This window comes from Ochlerotatus camptorhynchus, unplaced genomic scaffold (assembly GCF_037179485.1).
Source record: "Ochlerotatus camptorhynchus isolate MF236.1 unplaced genomic scaffold, CSIRO-AGI_Acam_v1.1 ptg000002l, whole genome shotgun sequence".
NCBI classification, from domain to species: domain Eukaryota; kingdom Metazoa; phylum Arthropoda; class Insecta; order Diptera; family Culicidae; genus Ochlerotatus; species Ochlerotatus camptorhynchus.
Window position 1 is genome coordinate 2,893,239 of NW_027040494.1, and position 18,787 is coordinate 2,912,025.

Below are 18,787 nucleotides of genomic sequence, written 5' to 3' on the forward strand. Positions count from 1 at the left end.
TGCAATTCGGACAGTGATTGACAGAGCCGAGAAAGCTTCCAAACAGAAGCGGAGAGGAAATCGATACTGCGCCGTGATTACGATCGATGTCAAGAATGCATTCAATAGCGCCAGCTGGGAGGCCATCGCCAAGGCGCTCCATAGAATGAGGGTTCCGGGCTACCTCTGCAGGATTCTAAGTAGTTATTTCCAGAACCGGGTCCTTGTCTACGTGACAGACACGGGGCAGAAATCGCTTAGAATCACGGCGGGGGTTCCCCAAGGCTCCATTCTAGGTCCCACGCTGTGGAACGGAATGTACAATGGCGTGCTGACGCTCAAGCTGCCCAAAGGAGTTGAGATCGTTGGCTTTGCGGACGATTTCGTCTTGACGGTAACCGGTGAGACGCTGGAAGAAGTGGAAATGTTGGCGGCTGAGGCGATAGATACGATTGGTAACTGGATGCAAGGAGCGAAGCTGCAGATAGCCCACCACAAAACAGAAGTGATGTTGGTCAGTAACTGCAAAGCAGTGCAGCGGGCAGAAATTACCGTTGGAGAGCACACCATTGCTTCGAAGCGCATGCTTAAGTATCTGGGAGTGATGATCGACGACCGGCTAAACTTTAATAGCCACATCGAATATGCTTGCGAGAAGGCGACGAAGGTCATCAACGCAATAGCCAGAATCATGCCGAACAATTCTGGTCCAAGCAGCAGCAAGAGACGTCTTCTGGCTAGTGTTTCCTCATCAATACTAAGGTACGGAGGTCCAGCCTGGATTGAAGCGCTGAAAACGAAGCAGAACCAAAGGAAATTGAGCAGTACGTTCCGGCTCATGGCCATGCGAGTCGTGAGTGCGTACAGAACCATTTCGATGGAGGCAGTATGCGTTATCGCCGGTATGATCCCAATCGGCATCACCTTGGCGGAGGACTACGAGTGCTATATGACGAGAGAAACCAGAGGAGTACGAAAAATGGTGAGAACGGAGTCGATGGCTAAGTGGCAGCAGGAGTGGGATGCAGCAGAGAACGGTAGATGGACACACAGGCTAATACCGACTCTTTCGACCTGGGTGAACAGGAAGCATGGAGAAGCCAACTTCCACTTGACGCAGTTCCTGTCTGGTCATGGCTGCTTCAGGAAGTACCTGCATCGGTTCGGACACACAACGTCACCCTTCTGTCCGGAGTGTGGGAATGTGGAAGAATCACCAGAGCACGTGGTTTTCGAATGTCCTAGATTTGATGATGTGCGAGAGGATATGCTCGCCCTTAGCACGGAGAATGTCGTCGAAGAAATGTGTCGAGAGGAGGGCACCTTTAACGCCGTCAGCAGAGCAGTAACGCAGATCATGTCAGCGCTGCAGCGAAAATGGCGGGAAGACCAACTAGAAAGTAGTAATGTGCTCACACAAGTGCGAACTGAAAGCCGAAGCCGGGAGAACTCTCCATCAGAGTAGGCTGTATCCACCACCAGGGATAACCGAGTAGAACGTGACGCTGGGAGATAAATGGCTCACAAATTGGAGAGACGATCAGCGAACTGGAAGCGCCAATTAGCTGAGGTAAAGTGAGGTGCGTAATGCACGGCCCCCTCCGAAGTAATACGACAAGTGGTTCCGGGGGAAAAGGGCAAGGCGTCTAAGGAGGTTTTAGTGCGGTAAGAATCCCACACACCGTGTCACCGCGACTGTGCGCCCAGTCGTCAAGCGGTGGCACGATGGCCTTTTTAAAGGTTTCCTCCTTGCCAAAAAAAAAAAAAAAAAAAAACACACACACACAGACATGTTCCGATCTCGTCGAGCTGAGTCGAATGGTATATGACACTCGGCCCTCCGGGCCTCGGATCGATAGTCGGTTTTACAAGTGATATCTATACCCTTCTTTGTAAGAAGGGTAAAAATGGTACAGGAATCGAAAGCTCCCAATTAATCACTGAGAAAGTGCATCTAGAAGTTGAGAGCACGCAATAAGCTAAAATGCGATAAGCATTAAGCTTGAAATGCGAAGAAGAAGAAGAAGAAGAAGAATAAGAAGAAGAAGAAAAATATGTCGATCTCAGAGTACCTAAATTTTCATGAATTTTTCGAACATGTTATCATGGTGGTTGAATAAACAGCCAACATAACAAATATTATAACGAAAGAATACTCCTTGGATATCACAAAAAAAAAACTGTGTTAGTTGTCATTGAAAACATCTTGATAACAAATCCTGTGATCCATTCGAACTTTTTCAGCAATTTCAAATTATTTGATCGATTTGGTATAACAGCGTTGGGCTGATAAATGAAATGTGTTTTTATTTCTTACCATGCGAATAATTTTGGAAGTTTTGAACTGACCTTGTATCATTTCATTTTCTCTCATGATAACATTTGATAACAAAATTAGTCGAGGTTGACAACTAAATTAGTTATGTGTTAACAAGTGAAAACAACATGATATCTGGAATAACAAAACATGTTTTCAGGATGACATCAGGTTGTTATTTTACCTTGCTCGGGTACCCGTTACAACCACACCCAAATTAAGAAAGGAACCAATACCAACATGCATTGCAAATTAGAAAAATTGGAAGTATTGAAATTTTCACCATATGCGTAAATACAATATTATTGTATAATTGTAATAATTCTACTACTGAAATGACAACTTCAAAGGCGAGATTCCAAGTTCAGGGAAGGTCTGCCGAAGGACAAGGAAATCCTAATGAAGCTCAGGGCAGTCTTGCCGTAGTTCAGGAAAGGTCTGCAGAACTTCAAGGAAGTCCTGACGAAGTTCAGGGAAGTCCTGCCATTAAAATTCTTAGATGTTGGTTTATTTTCACAATGGTTTCACAATTTGGTTTAAAAAATAATTTATTTAGCAATGGCAAAGGTGGGTGATTTCTTAAATAGTTCAATTCACCAAAATATTTTTAAGAATATCCAAAACAAAATAATAAAAAAAAACTACAAGGGACAGCCCAATGGGGTTGTACGCAATGGTGACGTAGTACTACGTGGTCTTATATAATAAATCTTATTTGTTAACTGCAGCAGGAGCTTGTGTAGAAATATGAATTTGAGTGGGGTTTCCTCTGTTTATACTCTTTAGAATGACGCGCTTGACATAGATGGCCCACAACGACTTACGATGAGCTACTGATTCCGGTCAATAGCGGTGCGGCTTCTTCCTCCTTTTATGGATGCTCATATGGGGTGCAGCTCGCTGCATACAGGTAGCCTTTCGTTGTGTACTGGAGAACACCGCCACTCACCACGCGGTGTTGAATAAACACCGTTTGGTGAGACCAGATGGAATTCATTTTTGAAATCTGTGTTAGGAAAATTGCTTTTCGCAGGCATTCAGTGATGATTTTAATGATCATAGCAACAGTTGCACATTCGTCCAATTTTAAATAGTGACATTTTGAAAAATGATAAAATCTTAAATTTAGCAGATGCGTAGAAATATATCTGATCGATTGGTCAAAAAATAATTGAAATTGGTCCAGGGGCGGCTGAGTTATTAACGTTCAAAATCTTTCATAATTTTGTTACATGTTCCATTTTTGGTTTTCACAAAGTGTACCCCCATATAGATATCACAGACGTAGTCCTACGTCAAAATATTCAACTATCGTTATTTTTCGCAGAATATTTTGAATTGAAATACCAAAAGATATCTAACAATGTTCATCAATTATTGCAAACGTAAAACGTCACGCGCAAGCTCGATCATGCTCTCGGTGCTGATGGTTTTTCTTGCTAATTTATGCATGGATCACCCCATCGTGTGGCTTTTCATTTCGCTTCTCTGTTTTGTGCGAGCATTCCCAATCACTTTGTTCTTCCACTTGGAGACTACTTATGCACAGATGCATGCAAAAGCCAGTTGATTGCTTAGGAAAACAAAATCTAATGCTTAGGGTTGCGTTACAAAAAAAAAAAAGATATTGTATTCAGAGGAAATGATCCTGAAAATATTTTGAAACTATCGACGGAAGTCAAATACGACAATTCGTACTAAATACTTGTGTAATTTATGAGCAAAGTTAGCGACAAGTATGATTTTGATCCTAAAATTGAACGTAAAAAATAATTTTCAGAAAACTTAATTAATAAATCAATCTTGTAAAAAGATAGTCATTTAAGTTTTTTTTTTTTTAATTTTTCACAGTTTTTTTCGATTGAGCTTTGCGTTATTTTGTAAAAAAAATCGATGTAGTGAGTCATTCTGAACCAATTCTCTTTCACCAAGCTTTAACTTGCAGAATCAGAATAGTTGAGACATTATTGTTATTTTTTTTTAAATTGTAATCGTTGAACGAAAAATTACACTGAAAATTGAGCAAAATCGTACAAATAAGCTGTACTACGAAATGATTTTTTATTTTAGTTGGTGTGTATCATCTTTTAGACGAGCTAAAATCAAAAAAAAAAATTAATTAATCCTGGGTTTCAAGTTATATAGGCAGTATAAAAATTGATATATGAATACATTGCTTACTATTTTTTCATGATGCTTATAAGTAGAGCTTAAAACTTGCCAAAGGAAGTGTAGTGTAGTCAGATAATAAAGTTGTGACTGAAAGTGTGTGTCCGTTTTATAATCGGAACAGTCCTTAATTGCGACTATTCGCATAACAGAATGTTATGCGAATAGCGGCAACTAAGCGCAGAAACTATTTCCATAGATTCATTCACCTGATGACTAAAGCCAAACATCATTTCTCCCGAATCCACATTTAACAAACTCAAATTTATCGACCAAAGCAATACCGGACACATCACTCAACCGGTGAGCAGTTCTGATGATGATGACCATGCACATTCGTGCTGACAGACAACACTATGACAACAACCCATCATCCACAATCAGCCCGGACAGTCGGGAAGGTAAATGCACTCACCGGATACGCCGTTCGGCTCTGCCAGGAGAACTGCATATCGTCGTTGCCGGTCTTCATCGGAACCATGAAGCTGAGGGCGTAGTCGCTAATGACACCATTCCGAACGTAGAACAGATCTGCCTTGAGGCCTGCAAAAAAAAACGTGGAAAAAAATGCAACGATGAAAAATAAAAATGAATATTTTAGTCCAAGAGTCGTCGTCATCGTCGTCGTTGGTGCTGCCTAGGAGCATTCACGAGAGAAATACATTAAAAACAAATTTATCATGATAAAGTTGGGTGACGGGGTAAAATGGAAAATATTTTCAGTGGGCTGGGTGCTGGCGGCGTCTGTTCCTTCTTCCCACCGCCGGTTTTTTTTTTTTTTTTCGGGGCTGTTGCTGGCTCACTGAACTTTTGCTAGCCGCACGCCCATGTGGAACGGGTTGTATGCAGAATCATGACGACGGGAGAGGGAGAAGGCCAAAGCGCGAAAGTTCAAAAGTAGACACGTTGTCAGCAAATATTTTCTCATTAGTTTTGAAGTTGGCCTATTCATTGGAACCGACGGACTCCGGCAGCCGGACTGGGGTTAAGTTTTCAAGTGAATGTTTTCGATGAGGGCCAGAAAGTTTTTCCATCCGGAAGAGAAAGAACAACAACAAAGCGGCAAGTTATGGGCTCAACTCGAAAGCTTTTGACAGTTATTGTTTGTTTTTTCCTTAGGTTTTCCTTTGGGAATGAGATACGCTTATGGATCATAATAGCAGGAATGTTCAAGACTGTTTTGTTCGCATCGTATTCTTCGCATTCAGTTGCAATGGGAAATTAGAATCATTAAAAGAGAGCTTTGAAATTTTGAGATATTTATTCAACTATGTAAATCGTTAACTTCACGCAGAAGTAATACAAACAAATAGTTAAAGTACAATATACTATTTTTATTCACTTCCGAATCCCGGGATGGTGGAAACCAGCGGAAAATAGAAGCTCTACAACCAGGTACTGTACTTGATCAAGTCATACGAGGTGGACAGTCCACTGTCTAATGGCTGTGCCCTGCAACAATGAGTGGTATGCTTTACATACATACATACATACAAATATACATTGGATGCTTTCAGGAACATCTTTAAACATAGGAAAAGAACTTTTTGATTTAGAGAAAAGGGATATTTAAAACTGTCCGACTCTATTTCCTGTATCTCAGTAAGTAGGAGATTAGAAGTAAAATGCCCGTAGTGGGAAAAATGCGCCCCCCCCCCTTCTATCTCCGCTAGTTAATATGATTTCGAAAAATTGTTGCCATACGTTAAATCTTAAACGTACTGGGAAAAGAATGAAATGTCGGCCTAAATGCCGCTAATTTGAGCCCATACATAAATTCAGCAATTGATTAAATTTTCAATAGCGACCAAAAATATCCATTACTACCGTCTGAATACTACTTGCAGTCTTTATCAGCGCCAAGTGGTGTTGAGTACTTGGCACTAATGAAGTCTGCAAGTAGTAGACGAAATACGCGTATCTGCCAAAAGATAAGCAATTATAACGGAATTTAAAGGAAATAAACCAACACACTCTTTATAGATAAAATTGATAAATAGCAGATATTTGGCGATGGGCCCAATCTTAGATCCATAGGCCAACATTAGAGCCATTTCCCCTATATGAATGGAAGCAAACCAATTTTAGTAGAAAGTTCCTCCGGTTACTATGGGGTGTGATATATGACGGCGAGTCCATTCCAGTGCTGGAATTCTCACCAAAATATCATTTTCGCTTGCGATACGTTTTCTCCTGGGAACTTTCCCTCACTAGTTTCACACTCCAATATTTCCTGAGCGAACTTTCTGGGATGAGAGAATGAGATATCGCGAACTTTTTTAACTCGAATCACCAACGTGAGGATACGAAAAATATCAGATCATTTTTTCTCTCTATCTCTTTACACCACATTCGTTCTTGAAAATTGCACTGCACATTTCACAAGGGAAAGATTATAGACAGAAAGCTATCCCGAGTAAATCAATACAATCTCTAAAGACTGATAAGTCTGGTACCTGGCTGTCTACTGGCGCCTGTTGTTTAAAGTAGCCGTTATCAGGATGATGTGAACAGTTTTGTGCAACTGATTGATTGGTGCATTGGTTTCTGGCAAAAAAATGAATGAATCAGCACAAGTGTCAACGCGACATTAACGAGGAACGGGGAGGGTAGTGTAAGATTTTGTGACTAGCAATTTTTATATTAAAACCGTTCCTCAGGATAGGGGGTTGCGGAAGGAGGAGTGCCTAATGTATCCTCATTTTCACGAAATACAGTTAATGCATGGCTCCTCTCATCACTAGTGTTCGTAATACCGTTCCTGTAAGCTCTTATGCAATAATTATATGCAGGAGGATGGTTGGGAATATAGGTGGTGGTGAACTTTTTCACTGTGCTATTGCTATTACTGTCCTCTCCCATGACTGAGAATCCTGTAAAACAATGTAAAACTAGAAAGGGTCTAGACCCTCCCTATGTAAAACCATAAGGTATGCGGGACTGCTGCACTGCTGAACTTCAAAACGCTTTATTTGCTGACCAAGGATCTGACCAAAACATCTTTTTAGTGTGCAATTTAGGATGATAAAAAATTTAAACAGGTTATTCAATGTCCATTAAAACTGTAAAAAATATAGGCAGAAAAAAAAGAAAACAAAAAATTATTACCAGTTGGCTGGAAATGAACACAAAATTAATCAAAGTACCATGTACCTTGAGCTTTTGATATAGTGATAGATTGAGAACGATCTAAATTTTCCATCCACAAGTATTGCAAGACTTGAAATTAACAGACAATATCAAAATACTTTCAACTTGCGAAGTGATAGATTCCCAAGTGAATACACCTGCTGAATAAAAATTATCAAGTAAACTATTTTTTTAGAATCGATTTTTAATAGATTTTTTTTGCAGTTTGAGATCCATGAAAAAAGGTACAGTAGCTTTATGGCACCAGTGACCAGCAAATTTAATATTTTCATTCAAGGTTGTGTGGAAATTCAAGCTACCGGGCGAGCTACTGGGTTACATTGCTGTCCTCTACCTAATGCAGTCGAGTGATCAAATCAGAAAGTTAGCAGATTAGAAATCAATTAATAACTAATTTCCTCAACGTTAAATTAAAAAGTGGTCTTTAGAAAAAAAATGTAGCTGAGAAAATTTCCTATGAGTACACAAGGCAAATTTATTGGTAGATCATTATGGCGAAATTTAAAGACGAGGTGAACAAAATAATCACTTTTCCCATAGTAATACAATAAATTGGCAAAATTTAATAAGTATTGAAGGAAATGTCGATACTGAAGTAGAAAAATTTCACTCAATTCTTCAAAGCCTAATTTTAGAAACTGTACCATCAAAAAAAAGAAGACGAACACAAAACAATAAACTACCCGCATGGTTCAATCCACAACTGAAAAATTTAAAGAATAAAAAACAGAAAGCTCATAAACTATACAAAAAAGAAAAAACTGAAACCAATTTGCGAAACTATCACAACTTATGCAACCAATTAAGTACAGCCATCAACTCTGCATATGAGGACTATAACCGCAAAGTCGAAAATGAAGTCAAATCATGTCCTAAGAACTTTTTTAATTATGTAAACACGAAATTAAAAAGCAGCAATTTTCCTTCGCGAATGAATTTGGATGCAAATGTAGGTGAGAATTCTTCTGAAATTTGCAATCTCTTTGCAAATTTCTTCCAAGAAGTATACACCACATTTTCCGAAGAAGATCGTGACCGCGATTTCTTTGCATTCATTCCTGAAATTTCTAAAAACATCTCTGTCAACCAACTTTCTCAACATGAAGTCCTCAATGCACTAAAAAACTTAAGCGCGTCGAAAGGGTCTGGACCTGACGGCATCGCACCCATATTTTTGAAAAACCTTTCTGAAGAACTCGCATTTCCTCTAGAGCGTCTTTTCAACATGTCTCTGAAAAATGGAAAATTCCCTGAAATTTGGAAATCATCTTATTTGGTACCTATTTTCAAATCAGGTGCAAAGTCAAACATTCGAAATTATCGTGGAATTGCTATTATTTCTTGCATTCCAAAACTTTTTGAATCAATCGTAAACGGCAATATTTTTCAGCAGGTGAAAAATCTAATTACAAGTAAACAGCACGGCTTTTTTAAAGGTCGCTCAACTACCTCTAATCTTCTAGAATATGTATCTTTCATTATTAAAGCGTTGGACAGTGGCAAGCACGTTGAAGCGCTATACACCGACTTCAGTAAAGCATTTGACCGCATCGACATACCATTATTAATCCTCAAATTGCAGAAAATAGGAATGGAGCCTGGACTTTTGAATTGGCTTCAATCATACCTAACACATCGTAAACAAATAGTTCGCTTTCAAAATAAACTTTCAGAACCAATTTCAGTCACCTCTGGGGTACCCCAGGGTTCTCATTTAGGCCCACTTCTTTTTATTTTGTACATAAACGACATTTCCTACATACTTAAAAAAATAAAATTGCTTGTATATGCAGACGACATGAAGCTCTTTATGGAAATAAGTAATTCTAGCGATGCAGAAGAATTCCAGAATGAAATCAATATATTCCACACCTGGTGTAGTAAAAGTCTACTTCAACTGAACGTAAAAAAATGTACTGCAATAGCATTTAGCAGAAAAATTGAAACACCGCATATTGAAATATCATTAGGCAACCAAATAGTAGAAAAAAGCAAAATTGTAAGAGATCTAGGTGTAATCCTAGACTCCAAACTAACTTTTATAGAACATTATAATACTATCATTAGTAAAGCAAACAGAATGCTAGGCTTCATCAAAAGGTTCAGTCATAATTTCGAAGACCCATACACTATTAAGCTTTTATATACCACATATGTAAGGCCAATTCTGGAATACTGCCACCTAGTATGGAATCCATACATTTCCATACACGAAGAACGCATAGAATCTGTCCAAAAACAATTCCTTTTATATGCTTTACGTAAATTGAATTGGACTGCATTTCCATTACCATCTTATGAAGCGCGCTGCATGCTCATCAATATACAAACACTTAAGGAGCGCCGCCAATTTGCAATGCTTTTCTTCATCAACGACATTATTTCAATGCGCATAGATTCGGCAGAAATTCTCGCACAATTAAATTTTTACACACCTTGTCGATATCTTAGAACACGGAATTTATTTTCAGAAACATCGTACAGAACAAACTATGCAAAAAATAGCCCAATCAATCGAATGATGCGCCTATATAATTTGCATTGCGGAACTATTGACATCACTATGTCCAAGCAGCAAATAAAAACTAAGCTAAAACATAATAGAATTAATGCATAGCATGTAAGTAAACATTGTAATAATCATTGTATGTAGTCTACACTGGCTTGACGAAATGGAAATAAATAAATACCTTTATAAATTTTAGATGGCTCAAATTTTGGGAGAATTATCTGGACCTGATTAAAAATCGATTGAAATTAGTGAAGCAAAGCCGATATTTTGAACCACCCTAATAAGCATGTTCTCAATGCAGTAAGACTAATCAACAGAATGCTTGCTAGCTAACACTCAACATTTCTAAGCGCCAATCTCAGTGGTCTAACTGTACTTCGCACTAATAGCATAGTTCTTCTTGTCGAAGAGTACAGCTTATAGGAAAGTTTGAACATACTGAGAGGTAAGCACATATCATCGGTAAGAGACATGTGTGTGAGAAAATTTGCGAAAAAATCTAAGGGCACCGGTGGGATACGAACCCACAATTCCCATTCAGTACACGGGTGCATTGCCAATTATACAACGGTGGACCTATGGTCTACGGATGTATTTGGCTAATGACATTTGAGTTTCGAATCCGTTCCCCACCCTAGTCTTTTTGCGCAAGCGTTCTCTGATACACAACAATCGTCTATTATCGACGATATGTGCTTGTACCGCAACCACTCAGTATCAGTCGATGTGAACAAACACAGCTCATTTTTGTTGTTCATCTTACATGCTGAAATATGTCCAGTACAGTATGACTCTAACATTTTGAGCTGCCGGCCTCACCTCCGACCACCGGGCCGTAGTTGATGAATATCAATTACTTTTACTTTTTGATTTTACGGTTTAGCGACTTTGCAGTCAATTTAATTGTTTATAGGAAAGTTTGAACATACTGAGAGGTAAGCACATATCATCGGTAAGAGACATGTGTGTGAGAAAATTTGCGAAAAAATCTAAGGGCCACTAATCCCACCGGTGCCCTTAGATTTTTTCGCAAATTTTCTCACACACATGTCTCTTACCGATGATATGTGCTTACCTCTCAGTATGTTCAAACTTTCCTATAAACAATTAAATTGACTGCAAAGTCGCTAAACCGTAAAATCGAAGAGTACAGCCACAAATGATGATTTGGTCAGCAAAGATTAGACTCTTGGTGAATAGTTACAAGTATCTACTATTAGCTGGTTGCATTGAGAACTAAAACTATAAATAAATCCGGAAAACTTTGAGATTAGGGCGTAATTTCTTTTGTAAACACACACTTAATTCGCCGATTTCTCGTGAATTAAAGTTCAATCTAAAAAACTAACAACACAGCCAGGTAGAGGAATGATTCATTTGGTATAGTATAGTTCGCTAGATTGTGCTTTGATTCGTGAGAAATCGCTGAATGACGTGTTTGTTTACAAAAGCAAATACGCCCAAATCTCAAAGTTCTCTGGAAATGGTATTTAATGTGGAGAACGAGAAGAAAAGAAACAGACACTCTCGCGTGGTCATCGCCTACCTTTACTCGCTGGAAAAAAAAAAAGAACAAAGCTGAGGGGATATTTGGTTGGTGCGAATCACCAGTACGTGTGAAATGATGTGAGATGGAGAGACGAAAGATCTTTCGCGATACGAAATGAAAATTTCTCTCGCTCTACGCTTTCATGAACTTTTTATCATCTCTCGTTCGCGAACTTTTTGTGAGAAGTTCCTTTGGGATTTATCTCCGCAATGAGCTGTGATAGAACTTTTTTTGAAAATGATTTTTCCAACACTGGTCCATTCTAAATGATGATCACCTTAACTCTAATTTATTTACATCCTATTTTCTATGTATATGTAAGGGAGAACAGCCCATAATGCACCCCTGGGGTAAAATGCCCACTTATAGAAAAACAGCGATAACTTTTCCTCAGATGCATTTTCTGGGTAACGGTTTGTGATTGTTTTCAACTGGAGGTTAAACAAATTATTCTTGATCATAAAATCTTATTGACCTACTGATTCCTTAAAAAAATTGCATTTTGTGCAAAACAGGACACAGTTGTTAAAATCATCGACTGTAAATTAAGCTTTTATCATCATGTATCACAAAAAAAAAATTAAAAAATTTACGTTTCGTATATTTTTTAGATATTTTACTAGATGAATCACAGTTTAACATTCTATTGAGATTTTGAGACCTTATTTCTGATGTAACATAAAGAAATAATCATTTGAAATACCGCATCCCTTTGCATTATCTACTTGCAGGGGTTATGGTTTGTTTACCATGGGGTGCATTTTACCCCAATGTTGTGGTGCGTTTTAGCCATTGTTGTCGTGCGTCTTGTCCCAATGTTGTGGTGCATATTGCATCATGAATCAGGCGTTTTGCCCCGCTATCATTTTGGAAGCAATTTAAAAAATACCTTGAAAGTCATGGAAAATCATCCTTTTGTAGTTCTAAATCACTCGATCTTTGTAGAAAACATGGTAATGAACCAAACGCCATTACTTTCTTCTTGATTTTAGCTTCCATTCGCCAGCCATTGACGATTTTGCTTAAAGGGTGCGTTTTGCACCATCCTACCCTACACTGAAACCTCCGTTTACGAAGTCTTTTTTTTACGCAGTATTCAATTTACGTCCTTCTTTTTACGAAGTAAATCCCAAATAACGAGGTTTTTTTTTGTGATTTTGGGAAACTGGGATATACTGTAAAATACCCCACAATATGGGTATTGTTGGAATCGGAGTGACGTGTAGGGACCGGAAATCGATGTCTGTCGCCATTTTGAAATCTAAGATGGCGGCTTCCGGTAACAGAAAAGCTTGGAAATTCTGTCATACGCCCCACAATATGGGTATTTTTGGAAATGGAGTGACGTCTAAGAACCGGAAATCGATGTCTGAAGTCATTTCGAAATCCAAGATGGCGGCTTCCGGTTACATAAAAACATGGAAATTCTGCCAAATACCCCACAATATGGGTATTTTTGAAATCGGAGTGACGTTCAGGGACCGGAAATTGATGTCTGACGCCATTTTGAAATCCAAGATGGCGGATTCCGGTAACAGAAAAGCTTGGAAATTCTGTCATACACCCCACAATATGGGTATTTTTGGAAATGAAGTGACGTCTAAGAACCGGAAATCGATGTCTGAAGTCATTTCGCAATCCAAGATGGCGGCTTCCGGTCACAGAAAAATTGGCAAATACCACCACCTCACCCCGATTCTTAAATACCCATATTGTACTTTTATGTTTTTATGTAACCGGAAGTCGCGATATTGAATTTCAATATGGCGTCAGACATTGGTTTTCAGTCCTAATAAGTCACTCCGATTCCAAACAACCCATATTGTTGAGTATTTGACAATACTTCCCAGTGTTTCTGTAACCGGATGTCACCATCTTGGATTTCGAAATGGCGCCAGACATGGGTTCTCGGTTCTCATAGGTCACCCCGATTCCAAATATATCCATATTGTTGTGTATTTAACGGTATTTTTCTGTTTTCCTGTAACCGGAAGCCACCATGTTGGATTTCAAAATGGCGTCAGACATCGATTTCTGGTCCCTACACGTCACCCCGATTCCAAAAATACCCATATTGTGGGGTATTTGACAGAATTTCGAAGTTTTTCTGTTACCGGAAGCCACCATCTTGGATTTCAAAATGGTGCCACACATCGATTTTCGGTCCTTACACGTCACTCCGATTCCAAAAATACGCATATTGTGGGGTATTTGACAGAATTTCTATTTTTTCTGTTACCGGAAGCCACCATCTTGGATTTCAAAATGGTGCCACACATCGATTTCCGGTCCTTACACGTCACTCCGATTCCAAAAATACGCATATTGTGGGGTATTTGACAGAATTTCCATTTTTTCTGTTTCCGGAAGCCGCCATCTTGGATTTCAAAATGGCGTCAGACATCGATTTTCGGTCCCTATACGTCACTCCGATTCCGAAAATACCCATATTGTGGGGTATTTGACAGAATTTCCATGTTTTTATGTAACCGGAAGCCGCCATCTTGGATTTCGAAATGACTTCAGACATCGATTTCCGGTTCTTAGACGTCACTCCGATTCCGAAAATACCCATATTGTGGGGTATTTGACAATATATTTTTTTTTTATATTTTTTTTTTTATTATCCCAAATAACGAGGTTTTTTTTTACGCACTAATTCGATTTACGAACCCGAAATTTTAACTTTTTCGCTCCACAATGCTTAAATGGTTTCAAATCGGGTTCTGATTAGCCTCCCAAAGTTACAACTCATTTGGTTAGAAACAGACTTCGCACAAGCCATTTGAAGTTTACATGTAAATTACTATGGGAAATCTCAACTTTTTGTTCATTGCCTTCGAGTCTTTTTCCATATTGAGCTGTGAAACACCATTCTTATAGAAAATTTTCTCAGCTACAGCTTTGCCGAAGATTGTTTCTATGTAAAACATGACAGGAAAAAGTTATTAATTATTTAAGAGATTGGTAAACTTATGACATGATCAAGCAGCTGCTCTGTAGGCAACACTGTATTTTGCAGTGTGACATAGTAGCCATGATGTTTGTGTCCTATTCAACGCCCCAGAAACACCAATGTTGCCTGCTGAGCAGTTGATTGAGCATGATCATAAGACATCAGCGCATTGAACCATTGATAACTTTCGTTTCTTGCATTTAATTAAAAAGTGGTCTTCAGCAAAGTTGTAGCTGGGAAAATTTTCTACAAGTACAGTTGAAAGCTTTTGAAGCAGACCGATATGGTGACATGAACAAAAATCTTGGTTTTACATAGTAATTCCCATACAAACTTCAAATGGTTTGTGCCATCTCAGTTTCTCACCAAATGGGTTCAAATTTTGAGAGGCTAGTTAGGATCCGATTTGGAATCGTTTAAGTATTGTGGAGCGAAAATTTCAAATTTTGCATCACTCTAGTATACACGTTAAATAACATGTATTGTATACACACTATAAATAGCATTTTACGCTTCAGAGCATCTTATCGATCAGAATGGATTGTGCATATGTTAAGGAGCAACCGAATTTCAAGGAGTCAACCTTTTACAATTCTGAATCTGATGACTGTTTTGAATAATGGGTTTAGGTAATAAGCAGCAACAACGGTAAATGGATAAATGATTTACAGGTTTTATTTATTAAATACTTGATATTACGATTGCCAGCAACGCCGGCTGGGCAAATCCTATGGCTTACCTTCCCTGCTAACAAAATTCCACCCTTCCCATTACACTTATGAGGGGTCGTAGAGGTCTCTGCATCTCTCTTAAGTAAGTGTCGGACTAACATTACCCTCCCATCCCCACAAGATGCAAGGACGTGGGCGGTACAGCTCTAGTCTGTCGGAGAAAGACTCATCCTGTATCTAAGAGGTAGTGGTTAACCACAGATTACTATCTGACAGCAATGGATGAAGGTGGGTCTCCTCCTTAACAACAGTTTGGAGCTTGTACCAACTACGACATTGTGCAACCTGGTTTATGCTATGCTATGCTTTAAAATTTTGAGATATTTGGGTTTATATATATTTTTTATACTTGAAATTACAGTTAACTACACACTTAGAAAAATTCATGTAAATTTAGGTGCTCTGAGACTGACATATACAAGTGTCAATTTTGACAGAAAATTGAGTCATAACAGACGTGAAATTCAGCTCAATCAAACGTACTTTTCGTCGAGTAACGATCTTTTCAGTCTCGGCGCACTTAATTTTACATAACATGTTTGTTTACGTCTCAACCCGTGTGTCAAAGATAGATTCCGTCACGTGTAAAATTAATTATTTCTAAGTGTGTATCTACAACTCGATATTGAAGGGACCATCGAGTTATGGAAATACCACATTGAACAACAACAATCCTAAAGAAAATAACCATCGCAGTAGCCATTAAATTAAATTTTACTATGGTTCTATAGCTCAATATCGAGTTAGGGGACATCGAGCTGTGGAGAGTTGACTGTAGTACGGTTTTCTGCTCAGTAAGCAAAATAGGTCGTTCCTAGGACACCGAGCTTCAAAAAACAATTATGATCAAGTTTCCGTTCAACTTGATGTTATCCCAGTGGTGACCTCAATGACGACGACAACAACTGCTCTGGGGAAGGATTTGATTTGGATTGCCAATCTACACGTCTTTCCTAAAACTCAAATATTACTTCTTTTACGTACCAGGCCCTTCAACCGAATTTCTTCACGCTTTACATCGTATTATGAAAGAAACCCGACTTAAAATATTACTGTATAATGTGAAGGAAGTTAAGATTCAACCCATGCTTTTCTGCTCAGTAAGCTGAGCTCATTATTTCACTAACAATTACGACCAATTTCATGTTAAATTTGCTGTTACTACGATAACAGCTGCTCTTGAGAAGGATTTGTTATAGATTTCCAACCATCACGTATTTTCTTAAATTCGGATATTATTTCTTTTACGTACTCGTTCCTCCAACCGAATTTCAATGCGCTTTATCTCATAGTAAGAATAAATCCGATTCACAGCAAAGCTCTTATTATGTGACGGAGCGTGAGATTGAACCCATAGTTTTCTGCTCAGTATGCAAAATCGGTCACCACTAGGATCATCACGCCTTAAACATAAAGCGGCAGCCATAAAGCAGCCAAACTCCTCAATTAATTCTTTGATACATTATTTGGTAAAGATTGAATTAAATATAAACAAATAACTGGAAAGAATCTCAGCCAAACGATCTGTAATTAGCTGGTCTCCTAATGTTTCATAAGCTTAAAATTAATCGCTCTTGCAAGTTTACCACCTAAAAAAAATATATAGGGGAAAGGGATGTAATGTCGGCCTAAATGTCCCTAATGTGGGCCCATACATAAATTCAGCAATCGACTAAATTTTCAATAGCGACCAAAAATATTCATTACTTCCATCCCAATGACGCGTTTATCTAGATAGAATAGCAGATTTTTAGCGATGGGCCCAATCTTAGATCCATAGGTCAATATTAGAGCCAATTTTATCGTGTCGTTATTTCCGTATAAAAAATATAAAAAATAAAGATTTCAAAAATTTACAAGCAAAAACTTCCACCTATCAACTCGACAAAAAAATCGCAATTTAGGCCTTAATTAAAAAGATAAATGCGATTAAAGATTTTGAACCATCGAACATCCTTCAAATCGCGGGTCTCTCGCCAGTGTCGGAGATTGTGAGCAAGCTGAAGGATGCTTCGCTGGATACGCCCAAGACTGGACGGGTGGTAGCTGGTGGCCGTGAACGGTTCCTGGGGAAAGCACTAGACGTGAACCTCCTCGCAGATGACCATGGTAATGCAAGAACATTTGTTTTCGTTGAAGGAAGTATTACAACAAAGGTAATTGCTATTAGATGTTTTTACAAACAGTGACAGATAGCAGACATCAAGCTCAAGTGGAGGTGCCGGGCAAAGGTGTTATATCCTAGACAAATGGTAAGTTACAAATTCGCTGTGGTCGTCGTCGTAATCGCCGTCGTAGGTGCCGTAGGCAGTACCGTTAGTATATTTAAAATTTACTATCAGCCACTGAAACTATACGAATTACCGAGAGCGTAATTTCATTTGAATTGCTTGTTTAACCAGGGCTTAAACAATCGTCACGTCGGTCATAGCTTATTATGATTGCCTGAACAATGTATAAAGAATAAATCAAAACATTGAACGTCGCGTGAAAGTGGAACTTTATGAAGGCCTAAGTACTCTTTCGTAGCTATTAGTTTTCGGATTTGAAAGATCAACGGTTGCAATGACTTGCTTACTGAGCAGAAAATCGCGGTCCCAGGTCCTGTAATATTAAAAATGTATGGTAAGATCGCTTGTTTATCGTGTATTTTGTAAAACTTTTCGCTGTCGTCGGTGCCGTGTTTGTATAGTTATAACAACTTGAGTAACGGTATAATGTGATATGAGGGGCTCGGTGGCCTTAGAGCTACCGTTTTTTGCTTACTGAGCAGAACATCGTAAGTCTAATCTCAAGCTCATCAACATTCAAGATTCGTCAATCGTTTTAGATGTTAACATGACTACATGGCAATAACAGCAACTCGATGATTAATTTACTTTTCAATATTTTTAAATTTAAATTAGCAACAATTTACTATTATACTTAAGACGCTCAAAAATCGTTCTGCTCCACATTATTACAATTTTAATTTAATAAAGAAACTATAATTTATCATTGAGCTTTATCTAGTCAAATATCAACTAACCTAATGTTTTATTATAACGAGGAAACTAACAGCTTCACCAAATTTTTAAACATAGGGAAAATGGCTGTAATGGATCTAAGATTGGGCCCATCGCTAAAAATTTGCTATTTATCAATTTTATCTAGATGAACGCGTCATTGGGACGGTATTAATGGATATTTTTGGTCGCTTTTGAAAATTTAGTCGATTGCTGAATTTATGTATGGGCCCAAATTAGGGACATTTCCTCTTTTAGATTTTAATGCCAGTCAAAGTTCTATTTATTAACACATTAATTTAAATTTCAAAAAATTCATTTAAAATTCTGTCATTCTGAATTTCAGAACTTAGAGTTTCACCTAAGATTCATATAATCAAATGTAACGTCAATCTTGAGTGACATTTATTATGACAATT

General features: G+C 38.3%; 1 protein-coding gene across 1 annotated transcript in view; it reads right to left on the minus strand.

Moving 5' to 3' along the window:
• Drl-2 (Derailed 2) overlaps positions 1-18,787 on the minus strand; it is a 275,456-nt gene that overhangs the window by 184,440 nt on the left and 72,229 nt on the right. The window contains exon 2 of the mRNA XM_065225169.1: positions 4,881-5,008. Coding sequence (XP_065081241.1) covers positions 4,881-5,008 — 128 coding nt within the window. The remainder of the gene's footprint in view (positions 1-4,880; positions 5,009-18,787) is intronic.